The 17554-nt window shown below is 43.3% G+C and overlaps 2 protein-coding genes across 3 annotated transcripts in view; one reads left to right on the forward strand and one right to left on the reverse strand.

The window, feature by feature from the left end:
• Positions 1–1643: 1643 nt before the first annotated feature.
• On the reverse strand, positions 1644–13871 carry KLLN (killin, p53 regulated DNA replication inhibitor; the record flags this gene model as incomplete). The annotated part of the gene is given in 4 exon segments (XM_027113069.1): positions 1644–1892; positions 12896–13350; positions 13353–13731; positions 13734–13871. Coding segments are annotated over 3 exon segments (732 nt in total), but the record flags the coding sequence as incomplete, so codon positions are not given.
• A 925-nt stretch (positions 13872–14796) lies between these two features.
• The window catches only part of PTEN (phosphatase and tensin homolog), a 91734-nt gene continuing 88976 nt past the window's right edge, over positions 14797–17554 (forward strand). Inside the window, exon 1 of one of the 2 annotated variants that reach the window (XM_027111936.1) lies at positions 14797–15886. In XM_027111936.1, the coding sequence (XP_026967737.1) occupies positions 15808–15886 (79 nt within the window). In that variant the 5' untranslated portion in view covers positions 14797–15807. The remainder of the gene's footprint in view (positions 15887–17554) is intronic. The other variant, XM_027111934.1, reaches the window with a different exon arrangement.

The following is a 17554-nucleotide window of genomic DNA, read 5'->3' on the forward strand; positions in this document are numbered from 1 at the left end:
AACTTGTTTTATTAATCCTAAGAAATTGTTAATAAGAAACTGATAACTGGGTAAGGTCCAGAACTGCTTTATTTTATCATTAAATGGAACCACGGAATTAACCAGTAGCCTACCATTGGGCCGCTAAGGTTAGGTTTTAAACAATTAAATATAAACTAAAGATACTACGTTCATGTGGTTGAAAAAGCAAGAAGTAACAGCATCACATACAATGTGGATCGGGGCCCTTGGAGCTGTGTAACTTGGCAGTCCTGTAAATGTCACCTTCCCACCTGGTCTCCTAGCCATATCAGTTTCTTGTACGTTAATAAAGAGAATCTAGGAATATAGAGGTTAGGAGGAGGAAAATGGGATAGGAAGAAAGAGAATGGTAAGAAAGAGGGCAGGAGAAAAGGGAGCGGAAGGATGCTGGAAAGAGGGTGTCTTAGTCTGTTCAGGCTGCTATAGCAAAATGCCATAGACTGGGTGGCTTATAAAGAACAGAAATTTATTTCTCAGTTTTGGAGGCTGAATGTCCAAGGTCAGTGCGCCTACATGACCAGGTCTGTGTCTAGCAAGGGCCTGCTTCCCGATTCATAAATGTTGTCTTCTAGATGTAACCTCACCTGGCATGGCAGAAGGAGAAGGGAGCTCTGTCAGACCGTTTTTATAAGGGCACTAATCCCATTCGTGAGGGCTCTGCTTTTATGGTCTAATCACCTCACAAAGGCCCTACCTCTTAATACCTTCATCTTGGGTTTGGGTTTCAATGTAAAAATTTGGAGAGGACACACTCAGACCATAGCAAAGGGGAAAGGCTAAGTCTATATAAAGGATCAGCAACTTTCTCCCAGCCCTCTCTTGCAATTGCCCTTTGTGTGTATATTTGTATGTGAATATTAGAGGAAGAGTAAAAAGGAAAAAAAACCAGACAGTCTGGGGAATGGTAGTAGTGAGCCACTGGGAATTTTTAACCCTGTGCATATGTTATATGAATAAACTTCTTTGTATTGCTTTTTCCTCTCAGATCACTTTTATCTTGTCTCAACCAAGTATATTTAATTATTTTGAGATTTAGGTTTTGGGAAAAAATTCAGAGCTAATAGGCATAAATATTCATGGAAGAAAGGGAAGCAGGGATGCAGGCCTCTACCATCCTCACAGTAGAGATAAGCTGACCTTTCTCTACTACAGATTGGCCTGATAAAATCCAGAACTAAACTTTCTCTCTGCACTGACCTGCTCAGACTGCAAATAGATTCGTTAACTGATTTTATAAAAATTTTTAAATTTTTTTAACATCTTTATTGGAGTATAATTACTTACAATGGTATGTTAGTTTCTGCTGTATAACAAAGTGAATCAGCCATACATATACATATATCCCCATATCTCCTCCCTCTTGCATCTCCCTCCCACCCTCACTATCCCACCCCTCTTAGGTGGACACAAAGCACTGAGCCGATCTCTCCCTGTGCTATGCGGCTGCTTCCTACTAGGTATCTGTTTGACATTTGGTAGTATATATAAGTCCATGCCACTCTCTCACTTCGTCCCAGCTTACCCTTCCCCCTCCCTGTGTCCTCAAGTCCATTCTCTACGTCTGCATCTTTATTCCTGTCCTGCCCCTAGGTTCTTCAGAACCTTTTTTTTTTTTTTTTAGATTCCATATATATGTGTTAGCATACGGTATTTTGAGCCCTGCAGGAGATGCTCCCTCTAACCATGCCTGGCACCATTTTCATTGACTCCAACTCTTCAGCAGGTGGCAGTGTTTCCCTCTATTCCCGGAAGCTTTTGGCATTTCCTTCCTTTCAAAAGAGCATAGTCCCTTTTCTTTTTCTCAATCCACGTATAACAGTTGCCTCCTTTCCATCGTTGTTTGGAAGATATTCTCCCAGTGATCTTAGGAACTGAGGAGGAGAAGCAGAATTGTAACACGCAGCAATTCATGTTTGATCATTAAAGCCCTAATTCTCATGGTTCAATTTCAGGACACTTTAGGACAGAGAGTAAGTATCAGTCACCATCTTTCCCTATTCCAAACCCTATTTACTGTTTCTGGTTAGGTAGTCTTCTTGTTGCCTTCATTCTCCCCTGTACAAGCTTGAAAATACCATTAACAGCCTTCTCCAGTGAAATTTCTAATTAACTTAAGCCTCTAAAAGCGAGGTTTTCTTCCCCTCTTTATTCACTGATGGGAATTTATTCAAGAAATTTCCCAAACTCCAATCCAGGATCCCTCATTGAGTAGCTATGTAATCTGGGCATATAAACTCCTTGGGCTTCAGTTTCTTCCTTTGTAAAATGGGATTGGTGAACTAAGGGACCTTTGAGATTTCTTGGATCATAAAGTAATCTGCCACTGCTTTGAATGGTGGTATTGCTGTGGTACCAGATGATTATTTCTGGAGTGTATTTTCTTTGAGCAGCAAAAGTCATTAGATGGTACAAAGAGTGAAGAGTAGATCTAGTAGAGATGGTTGATCTAGGGAGAGAGGGTACTCAGGGTAAGATATAACCTGTCTACTATACAGTATCTCTACTAGACAGCACTTATAGCAGTTATTCTCATGTATTTCTGTTGTGCAGCAGACATCAAACAGACCTTTAGGCTTAAATGCTGGAAATTCCTTAGTGAGCTCATTTATTTAAAAATGAAATTACAGTTGAGCTCTTTCCTTGGTTGATTTGATATTCTTTTGATAATAGGTATTTGTTTATTTTTAGTCCTAATTCTATTTGATGAAATAACTTTTTTCATAATAATAAATGATCATTGTAAAGAACCTTCAAATCATATAAAAAGCAATAAATGAAAAGAGAAATTCCTCTCCCTCTGAGGCCCTCCCTCCCCATCCTAACCTCAGAGATAACCAGTGTTATCTTCTCTCTGGTTTATTCTTCCATACATTTTCCATGTAATTATGTAAACATATATATGTATACATGTATTATCACTTTTATTTTACTGAATTTTAATGAACACTTTTGTGAAATATATTAATCCTAGAGTAGAATTATGCATGTGAAATAGATGAGTGAGGAAATGAAAAGATTACATGATTAAGGAACAAAATAGGTAACAAACTGAAAACATTCAGTTGCTAATCAAATTGTCAGCTGATAGTGGTGTTTCTTAAATGATAGAGTCTAGGCAGAATTGACCATGGAAAACTGTCTGATTTGAAGAGTTGGCTCAGCGGTTAAGAATCCTCCTGCCAATGCAGGGGACATGGGTTCGAGCCCTGGTCCGAGAAGGTCCCACATGCCGCAGAGCAACTAAGCCCATGTGCCACAACTACTGAGCCTGTGCTCTAGAGCCCACGAGCCACAACTACTGAGCCTGCGTGCCACAACTACTGAAGCCCATGTGCCTAGAGCCCGTGCTCCGCAACAAGAGAAGCCACTGCAATGAGAAGCCCACGCACCACAACAAAGAGTAGCCCCCACTTGCTGCAACTAGAGAAAGCCCACGGCCAGCAACAAAGACCCAAAGCAGCCAAAATTAAATAAATAAATAAATATATATATATATATATATTTTTTTTTTTTTAAATAAGGAAGAGAGCTAGGGTCACAGTGGTAGATGACCATCAACAATTCCTCCATCTCTCTACAAGCTTACCACCAAGAGGCAAAGTCTTTTTCCCCAGTCTTGAATCTTGATGGGTCTGGTACTTGCTTTGGTCAATGGAATGAGGCAAAAATGATGCTACTACAGTTCTGGGCCTAGACCTGGCAACTTTAGTTTTTGCTCTCTTGGAAAATAATGACCACGTGAAGAAGTCTGACTACCTTGTTGAAGAGAATGGCCTTGTGGAGGCAGTGTGCCTCTTTTTTAGAGGACAAGAGAGTAAGGAGGGAGTTAGGTCCAGCCAGCTCCTAGCTATCCCAGCCACTCCAGCTAAGGCATTAGACATGTAATTGAATCCATCTTGGATCCTCCATCCCAAATCAAGCTATGCCAAACAACATTACACGAAGGAGAGACAAGCTGTCACCATCATCCTGTCTATATTGCAGAATGGTGAGCAAAAAAATGGTTGTTACTATTTTGAGCTGCTACATTTATTTAAAATGCTCATTTATTTAAAAATGAAATTAGAGGTAGTGTGTTATGCACAACAGATAATAGAAATTGATGTTTGAAAGTTGGACCCTGGCATAACAAAAATCTAAAACATGTGGCATTGATTTTGGGACCCAGCATTGGGTGGAGGTTGGAAAGGTGATGAGGGAACTCTAACTCCTAAAATTTATTTTTTTAATTTAGTTTTTAAAAATTTATTTTGAAGCAATTTAAACTTACAGAAAAGTTGCAAAATGGTACAGACAGAGTTCATATATATTCTTCGCTCAGCTGCCCTAATATAAATAGATTACATAGCCATAGAATAATTATCAAAATCAGGAAATTAACATAAGGTACAGACCTTATATGAACTTTACCAGTTTTTCCAGTGATGTTCTTTTTCTGTTCCAGGATCCAGTCCAGGATCCCACATTGGCATTTAGTTGATATGTCTCCTTAGTCTGGGCAGGGACTATTTTTTCTTTCTTTTTTAAAAATTGAGGGTTAATTGACATATAACATTATATTACTTTCAGGTGTACAACATAATGATTCGATATACACTGAGAAATAATCACCACAATAAGTCTAGTTAACAGCTGTCACCATAAATAGTTACAAAATTTTTTTTCTTTTTTTCTCCTGATGATGACTTTTAAGATGTATTCTTTTAGCAACTTTCAAATATGCAATACAGTATTATTAACTACAGTCACCATGCTGTACATTACATCCCCAGGATTTATTTATTTTATAGCTGAAACTTTTAACCTCTTCATCCATTTTACCCACCCCAAACTCTCCCCTTCCCTCCAGCAACCACCAATCTGTTAATCTGTTCTCTGTATCTATGAGCTTGTTTTTTAAAATAATTATTAGTTTGTTTTGTTTTTTAGATTCCACATGTGAGATCATACAGTATTTGTCTTTCTCTGTCTGACTTATTAATATTTCACTTAGCATAATGCCCTCAGGGTCCATTCCTGTTGCTGCCAATGGCAAAATTTCATTTTTTATGGCTGAATGGTATTCCATTGTGTGTGTGTGTGTGTGTGTGTGTGTGTGTGTGTGTGTGTGTACATGTATTACATCTTCTTTATCCATTCATCCATCAATGAACATTTAGGTTGTTTCATATGTTGGCTATTGGAAGTAATGCTGCAACGAACATAGGGGTGCACATATCCTTTCAAATGACTATTTTTGCTTTCTTCAGATAAATACTCAGAAGTGGAGTTGCTGAATCATGTTGTTCTATTTTTAATTTTGGGGCGGACCTCCACATTGTTTTACAAAGTGGCTTTACCAATTAACATTCCCACCAACAGTGCTCAAGTGTTCCCTTTTCTCCACACCCTCACAAACACTTGTTATTTCTTCTTTTTTATAATAGCCATTCAAATAGCCAACAGATTTGAGGTGATATCCAATTGTGGCTTTGATTTGCATTTCCCTGATGATTAATGATGCTTAGCATCTTTTCATGTGCCTATTGGCCATCTGTATGTCTTCTTTGGAAAAACATTTATTCAGATCTTCTGCCCATTTTTTTAATTGGATTTTTTTTGTTTGTTTTGCTATTGAGTTGTATGAATTCTTTATATATTTTGGATATTAACCTTGTATCAGATATATGATTTGCAAATATTTTCTCCCATTTAGTAAGTTGCCATTTCATTTTGTTGATTTCCTTTGAAGAGCAAAAGCTTTTTAGTTTGATATAGTCTTGCTGTTCATTTTTGCTTTTGTTGCCTTTGCTTTTGGAGTCAGATGTAAAAAATCATTGCCAAGATCAATGTCAAGGAGATTGCCACGGATGTTTTCTTCTAGGACTTTTATTGTTTCAGGTCTTACTACATACAAGTCTTTAATCCATTTCAAGTTAATTTTTGTGTATGGTGTTAGATAGTAGTCTAGTTTCATTTTTTTGCATGTGGCTGTCCAGTTATCCCAACAACATTTGTTGAAGAGATTGTCCTTTCCCCATTGTATGTTTTTGCCTCTTTTGTAGTAAATTACTTGACCACATATGCATGGATGTATTTCTGGGCTATCTATTCTGTCTATGGTCTATGTGTCTGTTTTTATGCTAGTACCATACTGTTTTGATTACTATAGCTTTGTAAGATAGCTTGAAATCAGGGAGTGTGATGCCTGTAGCTTTGTTCTTCTTTCTCAAGATTGCTTTGGCTATTCGGGGTCTTTTGTGGTTCCATACAAATTTTAGGTTTGTATGTTCTATTTCTGCGAAAAATGCCTTTGGAATTTTGATAGAAATTGCACTGAATATGTAGATTGCTTTGGATAGTATGGTCATTTTAACAATATTAATTCTTCTAATTCAAGAGCACAGATTATCTTTCCATTTGTTTGTGTCTTCTTTGATTTCTTTCATCAGTGTTTTATAGTTTTCAGTGTACAGGTTTTTCACCTCCTTGGTTACATTTATTCCTAAGTATTTTATTATTTTTGATGCAATTGTAAGTGGAATTGTTTTCTTAATCTCTCTTTCTGATAGTTCATTGTTAGTGTAAGAAATGCAACTGATTTTTGTATATTGATTTTTTAAAAAAAATTTAAATACATTTATTTATTTATTTATTTTGGCTGCATTGGGTCTTTGTTGCTGTGTGTGGGCTTTCTGTAGTTGTGGCAAGCAGGGGCTACTCTTCGTTGCAGTCTGCGGGCTTCTCACTGTGGTGGCTTCTCTTGTTGCAGAGCACGGGTTTTAGGTGTGTGGGCTTCAGTAGTGTGGTACACAGGTTCAGTAGCTGTGGCACACGGGCTTAGTTGCTCATGGCATGTGGGATCTTCCTGGACGAACCTGTGTACCCTGCATTGGCAGGCAGATTCTTAACCACTGCGCCACCAGGGAGGTCCCTGTATATTGATTTTATATCTTGCAACTTTACTGAATGTGTTTATTAGTTCTACCAGGTTTTTGGTGGAGTCTTTAGGGTTTTCTATATATAATCTCATGTCATTTGCAAATGACAGTTTTACTTGTTCCTTTTTGATTTGGATGCCTTTTATTTCCTTTGCTTGCATAAATGCTTTGGCTAGAACTTCCAATACTATGTTGAATAAAAGTGGTGAAAGTGAGCATCCTTGTCTTGTTCCTGATCTTAGAAGAAAAACTTTCAGCGTTTTGTTGTTGAGTATGTTAGCTGTGGGATTGTCATATATGGTCTTTATTATATTGATGTATGTTCTCATTATACCCACTTTGTTGAGATTTTTTTAATCATAAATGGATGTTGAATTTTGTCAAATGCTTTTATTGTATTTATTGAGATGATCATATGATTTTTATCCTTCATTTTGTTAATGTGGTATATATCATGTTGATTTATTTGTAGATGTTGAACCATCCTTGCATCCCTGGAAAAAATCCCACTTGATCATGGTGTATGATCCTTTTATGTATTGTTGAATTTGGTTTGCTAATATTTTGTTGAGGGATCTCAATGGAAGCTATAAGAGCAGTGAGGAAATTGCTTCTGGAGGCTGGCTAAGTGGTGTTATGTAGTGGCAAAATGTTTGGAAACATTTGCACTTGTGTGCAGTAAAACATAGAAAATGTACCTAATGAACTTGTAGACCTGGCAAAGATTTTCAATGTGAATGTTCAAAGTGTCAGTTGGCTTCTTTTAGTGATGTGTCATGTATCACAAGAGAGAAATGTGTTAAAAAAAAAAAAAGAACTATTCAGTTTTTAAGCAGAATGTAGAAATATACAGGACCTAGGAGAGTCTTTATAGTCAGCAAAAGGTCTCAAATTAAGAAATGGCCTCAGGGACTGCCTATAAAATGTGACCTCAAGGAAAAGATTTAATCAAAACTCTGTTGAGACCTCTAAAAAACTTAAGACATTGCTTCATAGACCCTCTCATCTAGACTAAAAGGGCTTCTAAGAATCTTAAGGGTGGTCCAACAGCAGTCACCTAGATAAAGGCCCAATGTAGACAGAGGTTTGTTTTTGAAAGAATTCTGGATGTTGCTTTGTGGTCAAGGAGTGAACTCCAATTAGAGTCATAGAAAACCCACACACTTTTAAAAAGAATTTTATTGATAAAAGCACCAGGAGCTTGGACTAAAGAAGGAGGAGACAGTTCAAAATGAAAAAAAGCCTCTGGGCCCCCAACTTTCTATGGGCAAGAAGCAGGCTGAGAGAGCTATTCAACTGTAAAGGGCAGGCAGTTTCTTATGAAAAAGGAAGATTGACTCAGAGGTCAGCTAGACCCCAGAGCAGGGAGCCAAGAACAGTGGATTAGGAAACTACTCCCAGGGAGAAGAACCAGGCCCTAATGGAGAACCAAATCCTTAGAGTCAGGATGACAGCGCTTGGCTGGCTTTCAGAATTGCTACAGACTAATGACTGCTATGTGCCTTCCATTTCCCCCTGCCAACCTTTGAAAAGAAGTATCTATTCCATTTATTCTATCCCTGTTTCAGCATTGTATGTTGTGTATTGTAACTTGTCTTTTTAGTTCATGGATCTCCAGATGAAGAGGAACAGCATCTGAAATGCCTCATTCACATCTGGGCCTAGTGTGTATGACTAGATCCTAGACCTTACAGCCAATGCTATACAGAATGGTAATTTGCGGGGGAGGAAGTAAGTGTCTTTTGCATGTCTGTGTGTGGGTGTGTATGTGTGAACAGTTGTGGCCAGAGGGTGGATTATGGTAGAGTGCTTCCAAATCTGACTGCCAATAATTCCTCTTATCCCAGCCACTCCTTCCATTAAGAAGTGAGACTCCTCTCCCCTTGGATCTGGGCTGGCCTTGTGACTTGCTTTGGCCAAGAGAATAGAATGAAAGTGATATCCTGGGACTTCTGAACCATGCCTTGGAGAGGGCTTGAAGCCTCTGCTTTCTTCCTCTTGGGATTCAGTCACTGTGCAAAGATGCTTGGGCTGGACCACTGAATGATGAACGGTCACACGAAGAGAGGGAGGCCCCCAGGCATTTCAGGTGCTCCAGCTGAGGTGCCAGACATGTGGGGAATGTCACAGACATTCCAGCCCTAGCCAAAGTCATAGCTGAACGTAACCACATGTCTGACCCAGCTGACATCATGGGGGAGCTGAAGAACTGTCCAGCTGTAACCTTCCCAAATTGCAAAATTGTGAGAAAATAAATGGTGGTTGTTCTTTTAAGCCACCAAGTTTACAGTGGTTTGTTATGCAGCAATAGATAATTGAAACAGTTATCAAATACTAGGGTATTTTCTACAGCTTTAACTTTACTCCTAGACTGTGAAGAGGTTGCAACAGTGTCAGACAAAGAAGCCAAGTTTTCAAGGAGACTAAATTCCGTAAAGGCTGGACCCTCTATGCTATAGTCATTGCTCTGTCCACAGAGCTTAGCATTATTAGTACTGGCACATAAGACTCCCACATATTTGTTGATTGAATCATTAAATGACTAAATGGAGTTAAGACCCTATACCATCAACACAGACAAAAAAGCTACCTTAAATAGAGTTTTTTTAAAATTTTTTAATTTTTATTTATTTGGCTGTGTCAGGTCTTAGTTGCGGCATGTGGGATCTTCATTGTGGCATGTGGGATCTTTCGTTGTGGTGTGGGCTCTTTGTTGTGGCACACAGGCTTCTCTCTAGTTGTGGCGGGTGGGCTCCAGAGTGCACAGGCTCAGTAGTTGTGGTGTGTGGGCTTAGTTGCTCCCTGGCATGTAGGATTTTAGTTCTCCAGCCAGGGATCGAACCTGCGTCCCCTGCATTGGCAGGCGGATTCTCAACCACTAGACCACCAGGGAAGTCCCTTAGATAGAGTTTTAACCATGCATTTTCTCTTTCAAAAAGGTTTTTTGTTGCTTTTTGTTACCAGAAAAAGTGATACCTCAGAAGACAGAAGGATGTTCTGAAGGGAAAGATTTGTAGGAGTGAGGCAATAGTTACCCTTGACTCCTTCTCAGTGTCCCTTCTATACCTGGACCAATGAGGGCTACTCTGTGAAGCACCTGGTAAATGCCCCAATATCTGCTGGTAACATAAAAATTATTATCTTTTTCTATTATCGGAAGAGCTAAAAGGCAAGAAATGTGTTCCTAGGGCTAGAGTTAGTATTAAGGGGACCAGAGTGGAATATCCAATAGCCAGTGTTAGATCGGAAACTAAAACAATCTAAGCTGTCTTGTCATGTTAGGTCTTTCTTTTCTATCACTCTCTAGTCCAAGTCACAATTTCTAAATGCCACTTGGACATAGTGAGTGCCTAGTCTGCTCTGTGGTTCTCCCAGCCCAGCCCTTATTTCTCTTTGTGTGATATTTCATACAGCACACCTCTCTACTGAGATGTGAAAGGAGACACAAGTGCCATCTGAAATAGCTCCAGGAGATTAGGGCATGAAGAACTTGTAGGCAACAATGGAAAATTCTCTTTTAGGATGTGGTTGCTTGTATGATCCATACTGGTACCTTCCGGAGAAATGTTGTAAGCAAAAGGTCTTTATTTAAAACAACAGGAATATTTGTAATTAGGATAACTGAAATACGGGAAAAGTCTTCAGACCGTTGGAAGAATGGGATGGTTTAAGTTAAAATATATAATTATTATATACTTTTTACTCTGTATTATTTAGAAAACAGTGGTTAAGCAGATAAAAATAGAGAAGATTACTTAAAAATTGAAGCCATTGCTTTAGATCTCTATTTGAAAGGTCAGTGTGTGGGAGATGAGAAAGGCACTATAGCAATCAGTGTTCAACAAAAGACATTTTAGCAGCAGGACCTACAAAGAGCACATCAACTATTTATATCATCCCCATTGAGTTGCTGGTCATTTCACTTATCAAAGAAAATAAGAAAGGAATTTTCTTTAGATATTCTCTGGATGCAGTAGCAATACAGTTTTGGAATCAGATGTTAGAAACTATAATTAAAGCTGGTTTTTCCTGTTCACTAATTATTCTGTATGGTTAGTCTCCCTGAAGCTTTATATAATTCTCCCTTTGTTACCAGCTTCTGTTTCTCCCCAGGGCAGTCTGAATCCAGACAGGTAAATAACTGAAGTGTTTAGAAACCAATGTATTGTAATATCTGTACAGCCAAGCAGATATTTGCAACTGAACTTGAAAAAAATTTTTAAAAAACTTTATGTACATTAGATAGTGTCAGCTATTTAAAGGTTTCAGCTCTACCACCTGCATATGGAGACTTCTTGGGTAGGAGGACAAAGTGAAGAAAAACAAAAATTAAAAAAGGATTTCCTTCAGGAACCCACTTAACACTGGGAAGGGGAGGAAATTTTTTACTCAGCAACTTCTAATAACCACCTGGTATTGCTGTCAGGCTGGTCAAATATCTGCCAACATTGGTGGTCCTTTCACTCACCATGGAGATAAGTAGAGGGACCTGATGTTTAGAGTAGCAGCAAAACTCATTTTCCAGTTTCTTCTTTCAGCAGATGGAAGTGCTTGTGGGCCAGTCTCATATTCCAGCATGTTAGTACTGGTGATGCACACCCTCTCTGCTCCAGAATAACTCTGTGCCACAGGAATTGAAAAGGATTCTCTCTCCTCAGGCCTAACACCAAAACACCAACAGGGCAGGAATGAATCCGCTTTCCTCCTAGGAAGTGGATTTCAGAACGTCTCAGATACTGTGAGACTAATCTTCACATGGAATGGGGGGAGAGGGGTGGGCAAAGTAGGGCAGTGCTAATAACAGGAACTCTGGGGACAAGATCAGCAACTGGAAAAACAAACGTGGGACATTTTACCCCTCCCTAATCACTTGCCTTCATTTAACTTTATCTTCATTTTCCCTTTCCTCACCAAGCAGTAGTTGATAATCAATTGAGCGTAGCTCTCAGGTTCTTGCCATGCAATCTAGTGGAACACCTAGAAATCAGGGACTTATCCTTGGTTATTTATAAAATAAAGAAATCTCTAGGGCTTCCCTGGTGGCGCAGTGGCTGAGAATCCGCCTGCCAGTGCAGGGGACATGGGTTCAAGCCCTGGTCTGGGAAGATCTCACATGCCACGGAGCAACTAAGCCCGTGTGCCACAACTCCTGAGCCTGCGCTCTGGAGCCAGCGAGCCACAACTACTGAAGCCCGTGCCACAATGAGAAGCCCGTGCACTGCAACGAAGAGTAGCCCCTGCTCGCAGCAACTAGAGAAAGCCCATGACCCAACACAGCCAAAAATAAATAAATAAATACATTTATTTAAAAAAAAAAATCTCTAGCTTATCTAGGCTGTGTGGTCAGGACTTTCATCTTTGGAAACCAAAGGGAGGCCTTTCTCCTACTCTTTCTAGGTTGCTCTCCATTTCTTTTTCCACTTGTGGCCCCTCCTTCCCCCAAGCTGACCAGGACCATGCACAAAACCAGGCTCCAATAAATATCAAGACTGAAGATTCAGCAGGTGGCTAATAGCCTGCAGGGCTATCTTAAAAGGATGTTGCATACAAATTCAAAGTTTTATGAAGCCTCAGAGATCTCTAAGAACAGTGTAAATATCCCTGGTTTAATTAGTAAGTAGTCCTGGAGTTAGGTAATGGTCTGTGGCTTCTACGGTACCTCTCTTGAGGTTTCTAGTCTTCAGGGGCTGCCTACAACTATGATGTGTTCTTTCTCATACACTGAATAAATCCTCTTTTAGACCTTCCTAGGCATCAATTCACAATAACTGCAACACACATGCAAATTGATCCCATTCTCTCAGATCTAAGAAACGACCAGCGCCTCAGTCTAGGTATCAACTTAAATACTTTTGGACTCAAATTCTCCTTGAGTTCTACTTCCCAGGGGAAAGAAAGAATTCCTACAATGGTACTGATGCCCACTCTCTACAAGCAGACGGTGGACCACTCACTTTGCAGCCGATCGATGCCAGGGTAAATGTGCTCTAATTTTCAGCATTTCCGAACCAGATCTTTCGCGGTTTAGGTCAAACAATCCGAGCTCTAAGCAGACTTGACAAGTTTGTTCTGGGCTGAAGGCCATGGACTAGGTTCTCCGACCAGATAAGTCACTAGGCTGAGTCTACAGTAGGTGGGGCGCGCTCACCAGCTCAGTAGTGACTGAAAGTTTGTCGCAACATCGTTGAATTCAATCACCGGGCTGCTGCAGTAGATACCCTTTGCCCCGCGAGTACAGCACCAGAAAGGTTCGCCCTAGGGGGCAGGGCACTAGCAAGGAAGATGCGCCAGACCCCCGGGGCCCAGCCCCTTCTCCCACGGTTTGGAAGGCGCAGTGGTAGCGGATCCAGAGCTCGGAGTTTCAGGTCTCCGTCCTCTAGCTTGCTCTGTGGGTAGCAGGAAAGGGTGCGACCAGCTTGGGAACTCTTGCTCCGAGATCCGCAAGAATCAGCGGCGGCAGCCAAGGTGAGAGGAGGCGGGGGCACGTGCTTGGATGTGGGTGCTTGTGTAACCAGCTCCTCAGGCGCCAGCACCGACAGCGCTCCGGCGGGAGGATCGTCTGAGCCTATTCTTCTGCCGAAACCGGGTAGGCTCTGGGGTCCAGCTACCCGTACATGGCGGGAGCACCCTGGGCAAAGGAAGCGAAGCACTTGCCTCTAGAGCTATCAAATGGGAGTGGGAATTTGGAAAGTTCCCCAACTAGGAACACACGTGACCTCCTCCTGAAAGTAGTTCCGACTGTGGCCCGTGTATCCCTCCACCTCCTTTTGAACCCTCCTAGGTCTCCTCGGCTCCGCCCACTCGCTGGGGCTGCAGTTTCCTACCGTCCCGTAATTCATACTCCCGCCCTGCAACCCCGGTCTCTAGCGTGCACTGACCCGCTAGGGGAGCGCGGAACCTGGCCCCGGGGCGATCCACCCAGCCGGGTTTTCACTGCGGCCCAAATGGGGCGGGGCGAGGAGCCGCTAAGGGTCGAGCTTGAGTTCGGAGCGGTGAACCCAACTGGAACCCCGAGGGGAGAGATGCTCGGCTCTCCGGGGGAAATGCAGGGGGCTGCAGCGTGCATCCCATCCTCGGGGATCCGCTTTCAGTTCACCTGGACAGTTGCCCTTTGGGATCTAGAAATTCAGGGGCGATGTGCTCACACTCAGCGCGCTCCGCTGGGAGCTTTCATTTTTAGGGCAAATGAACCGAGTGCCGGGGAAGCGGGAGGTGGGGCGGTGAAAGGGAGCCGGATGAGGTGATACACACTGGAGACACAATAGGGGGTTATTCTTTGTACTAAGACTGACACCTTGAGGACACGGGTGGGGATGGGGGGAGAGGTGGGATTTCTCAGCAAGGGCTGCTGCAGTCACATCCCTGCGAACGATCGTGATCCGACATCCGTGCATAAGGAGAAGGAGGCTGCAGGCCGTGCCGGGGAAATCTGGAGGTGGAGGCAGGGGGAGGGGTGTCCTCGCTGCAGGGATCGTCCCTGCGTTTTCCTGTACCCTGACCATAGCAGTCACCTGGTCTTTTCCACCTGTGCACAGGTAACCTCAGACTCAAGTCAGTGACACTGCTCAACGAACCGGCCACAGCCTTCACCTTCGCTCCCCCTCTTCCCCTCGCAACAGCCTACTCTGCCTGTGGCTGGGTTTTTCGGCCGTGGCTCAGCTCGTTCCCCCCACCCTGGGCTGCTGCAGAAGCACCCGCAGCAAGTGCAGCTACAGGCGGGCGCCTCGAAACAAGCCGGAGCGAGCTCCAGGCAGTCATACTGGGCATGCTCAGTGCGCCTGCCCGTTAGGGACTCGGCGCTCGCACCCGGAGCTGCTGCTTCTGCCCCCTCCCTACAGCCCCTGCTCTGCCCTTCCCTCCGCCGGCGCGGTCCGTCCGCCTCCCGCCTCCCCTCGGGCTCCGAGGCGCCTGGGCTCCCGGCGCGGCGGCGCAGGGCGCGGGCAGGCCGGCGGGCGGTGATGTGGCGGGACTCTTTGTGCACTGCGGCAGGATACACGTTCGGGGGCTGGGACGCGGCTGCGCTCAGTTCTCTCCTCTCGGAAGCTGCAGCCATGATGGAAGTTTGAGAGTTGAGCCGCTGTGAGGCGAGGCCGGGCTCAGGCGAAGGAGATGAGAGACGGCGGCGGCCGCGGCCCAGAGCCCCTCTCAGCGCCTGTGAGCAGCCGCGGGGGCAGCGCCCTCGGGGAGCCGGCCGGCCGGCGGCGGCGGCAGCGGCGGCGTTTCTCGCCTCCTCTTCGTCTTCTTTTCTAACCGTGCAGCCTCTTCCTCGGCTTCTCCTGAAAGGGAAGGTGGAAGCTGTGGACTCGGGCGGGAGCCGGCTGAGGCGCGGCGGCTGCACCTCCCGCTCCTGGAGCGGGGGGGAGAAGCGGCGGCGGCGGCGGCGGCGGCGGCTGCAGCTCCGGGGAGGGTGTCGGAGTCGCCTGTCACCATTTCCAGGGCTGGGAACGCCGGAGAGTTGGTCTCTCCCCTTCTACTGCCTCCAACACGGCGGCGGCGGCGGCGGCGGCACATCCAGGGACCCGGGCCGGTTTTAAACCTCCCCTCCGCCGCCGCCGCACCCCTCCTGGCCCGGGCTCCGGAGGCCGCCGGAGGAGGCAGCCGTTGCGAGGATTATTCTTCTCCCCATTCCGCTGCCGCCGCTGCCAGACCTCTGGCTGCTGAGGAGAAGCAGGCCCAGTCGCTGCAACCATCCAGCAGCCGCCGCAGCAGCCATTACCCGGCTGCTGTCCAGAACCAAGCGGCAGCAGAGCGAGGGGCATCAGCCACCGCCAAGTCCAGAGCCATTTCCATCCTGCAGAAGAAGCCCCGCCACCAGCAGCTTCTGCCATCTCTCTCCTCCTTTTTCTTCAGCCACAGGCTCCCAGACATGACAGCCATCATCAAAGAGATCGTTAGCAGAAACAAAAGGAGATATCAAGAGGATGGATTCGACTTAGACTTGACCTGTATCCATTTCTGTGGCTGCCGCTCCTCTTTGCCTTTCTGTCACTCTCTCTTATAACGTGGGAGTAGACGGATGCGAAAAATGTCCATAGTTTGGGTGACTATGACATTTAACCCTGGTCGGATTTCTAGATCATGTATATTATGTGCCTCTTTTGAATGCATTCAACCTAGGGTGTGTTCGGCTATTCGGAACTCTTGCCTGGTTGCAAGTGTCAAGGCACTGATGGGTTTCTTAGTCTGTCTGTGGGGACTCTCCCTAAGGGCTATTGTCCGTTAATAAAGAATACAGTACACTGCTAGTGGATTAGTGAGCTCGGTAATCCGGTCTGCTAAATGAACAGAAAAGTAGATGCTTTGAGGTTGAGCATATTTCGATTAAATCTTGGCTTTAGGCCCTAGATCAAGGGTATAGATCAGATTAAAATGAAAATTAGTGTTGCGCGTACGCATATTGCATCAGAATCTTGCAGTGATTGCTTTTAGTTTCCTGAGTTGCATTGATAGATTCTTTTAAAATGTGAGTTGTGAACCGAACTGATTTGCATAACTTTAGAGAGAGAATCATTTTAGCATATATGGTGCTCATTTGAAGGCAAAAGTAGGTTTGTATGTTGAAACTAAGTTAATTACAACTTTGAATCGCATTTAGAAGTTTTGTAGCTTGAAATCAATAGTACCGTGATACATCTCAAAGGCGCTCTTACTAGATCTTTGTTAAATTTGCTTTTTTTGTCTCGTGTTGGGCTGATGTGGGATAGGGCATGAAATTTGCAGTTCAGTAGCACTGTATATTCAGTGCTCTTGTGACACATAATAGAATGGAGATTGAGTGGTTTTTGATCCCAGATGATAATGTTGTGTAGGTTCAAGGGTATTGTGTGTAGCAAATGGTGATTGCAGAGATTAAACTTCAGTTTCACTTGAAATTTAAGTATTATTGTGATACCAGAATTGACACTCACCTTATTTAGGTTTCAGGTCCTGTGACACCTTTGGGTATCCATTAACTTTACTCTGGCTTGTGTAGAATATCAGTATAAGTATAATTTACCAGCTAATAACCAGAAATGCTGGCCAGAGTGCATCACTCCAGCTTCGGATTGTAGGTGTGTTCGCTTTTTTCATATGGGGTATTAAATTTACTGAGTCAGCTTGTTGGATAAGACAGAAACCCAAGAGTTTCAGTGGTATATAATTGGTTGTCTAAAAGTTAGGCCTTTATATTTCAAAAGATAGTGGTTATCGAAAGGCATGAGTCTTTGCAGTTTCAGGTATAATAAACCGGTTTTGATCAAGGATGGCGATAGAGCCCTCCTTTTTTGCAGAATGGAAAGTATCGTAGGAATTGAGACTCACTGGTAGGCCAGTGTAAGGCATGAAGAACAGGATTAAGTTATTGGTCTGAGGAGACTGAAGCATTTTATTAAGGCCTCTATTAAGATAAAAAATTTGGTGCTGTGAATTGTAGCAGTGGACAATACTTACTTAAAACTACATAATTGCGTAAGTGTTAATAGCCTTAATAAAAATGGTTTCTTAGCAAGTATCAGTAAACATTTTGCCTAAAGGTAGAGTGACACTAAAGTGTCTATACGTCCAGGTAAAAACCGTGGGGAAGATTTTTTTGAAGAAAATGTTACATATCTGAAGAGGTTTTATTCCTTTGG

Source organism: Aethalodelphis obliquidens, unplaced genomic scaffold (assembly GCF_003676395.1).
Source record: "Aethalodelphis obliquidens isolate GAN/ISIS:26980383/991018 unplaced genomic scaffold, ASM367639v1 scaffold11, whole genome shotgun sequence".
NCBI classification, from domain to species: Eukaryota; Metazoa; Chordata; class Mammalia; order Artiodactyla; family Delphinidae; genus Aethalodelphis; species Aethalodelphis obliquidens.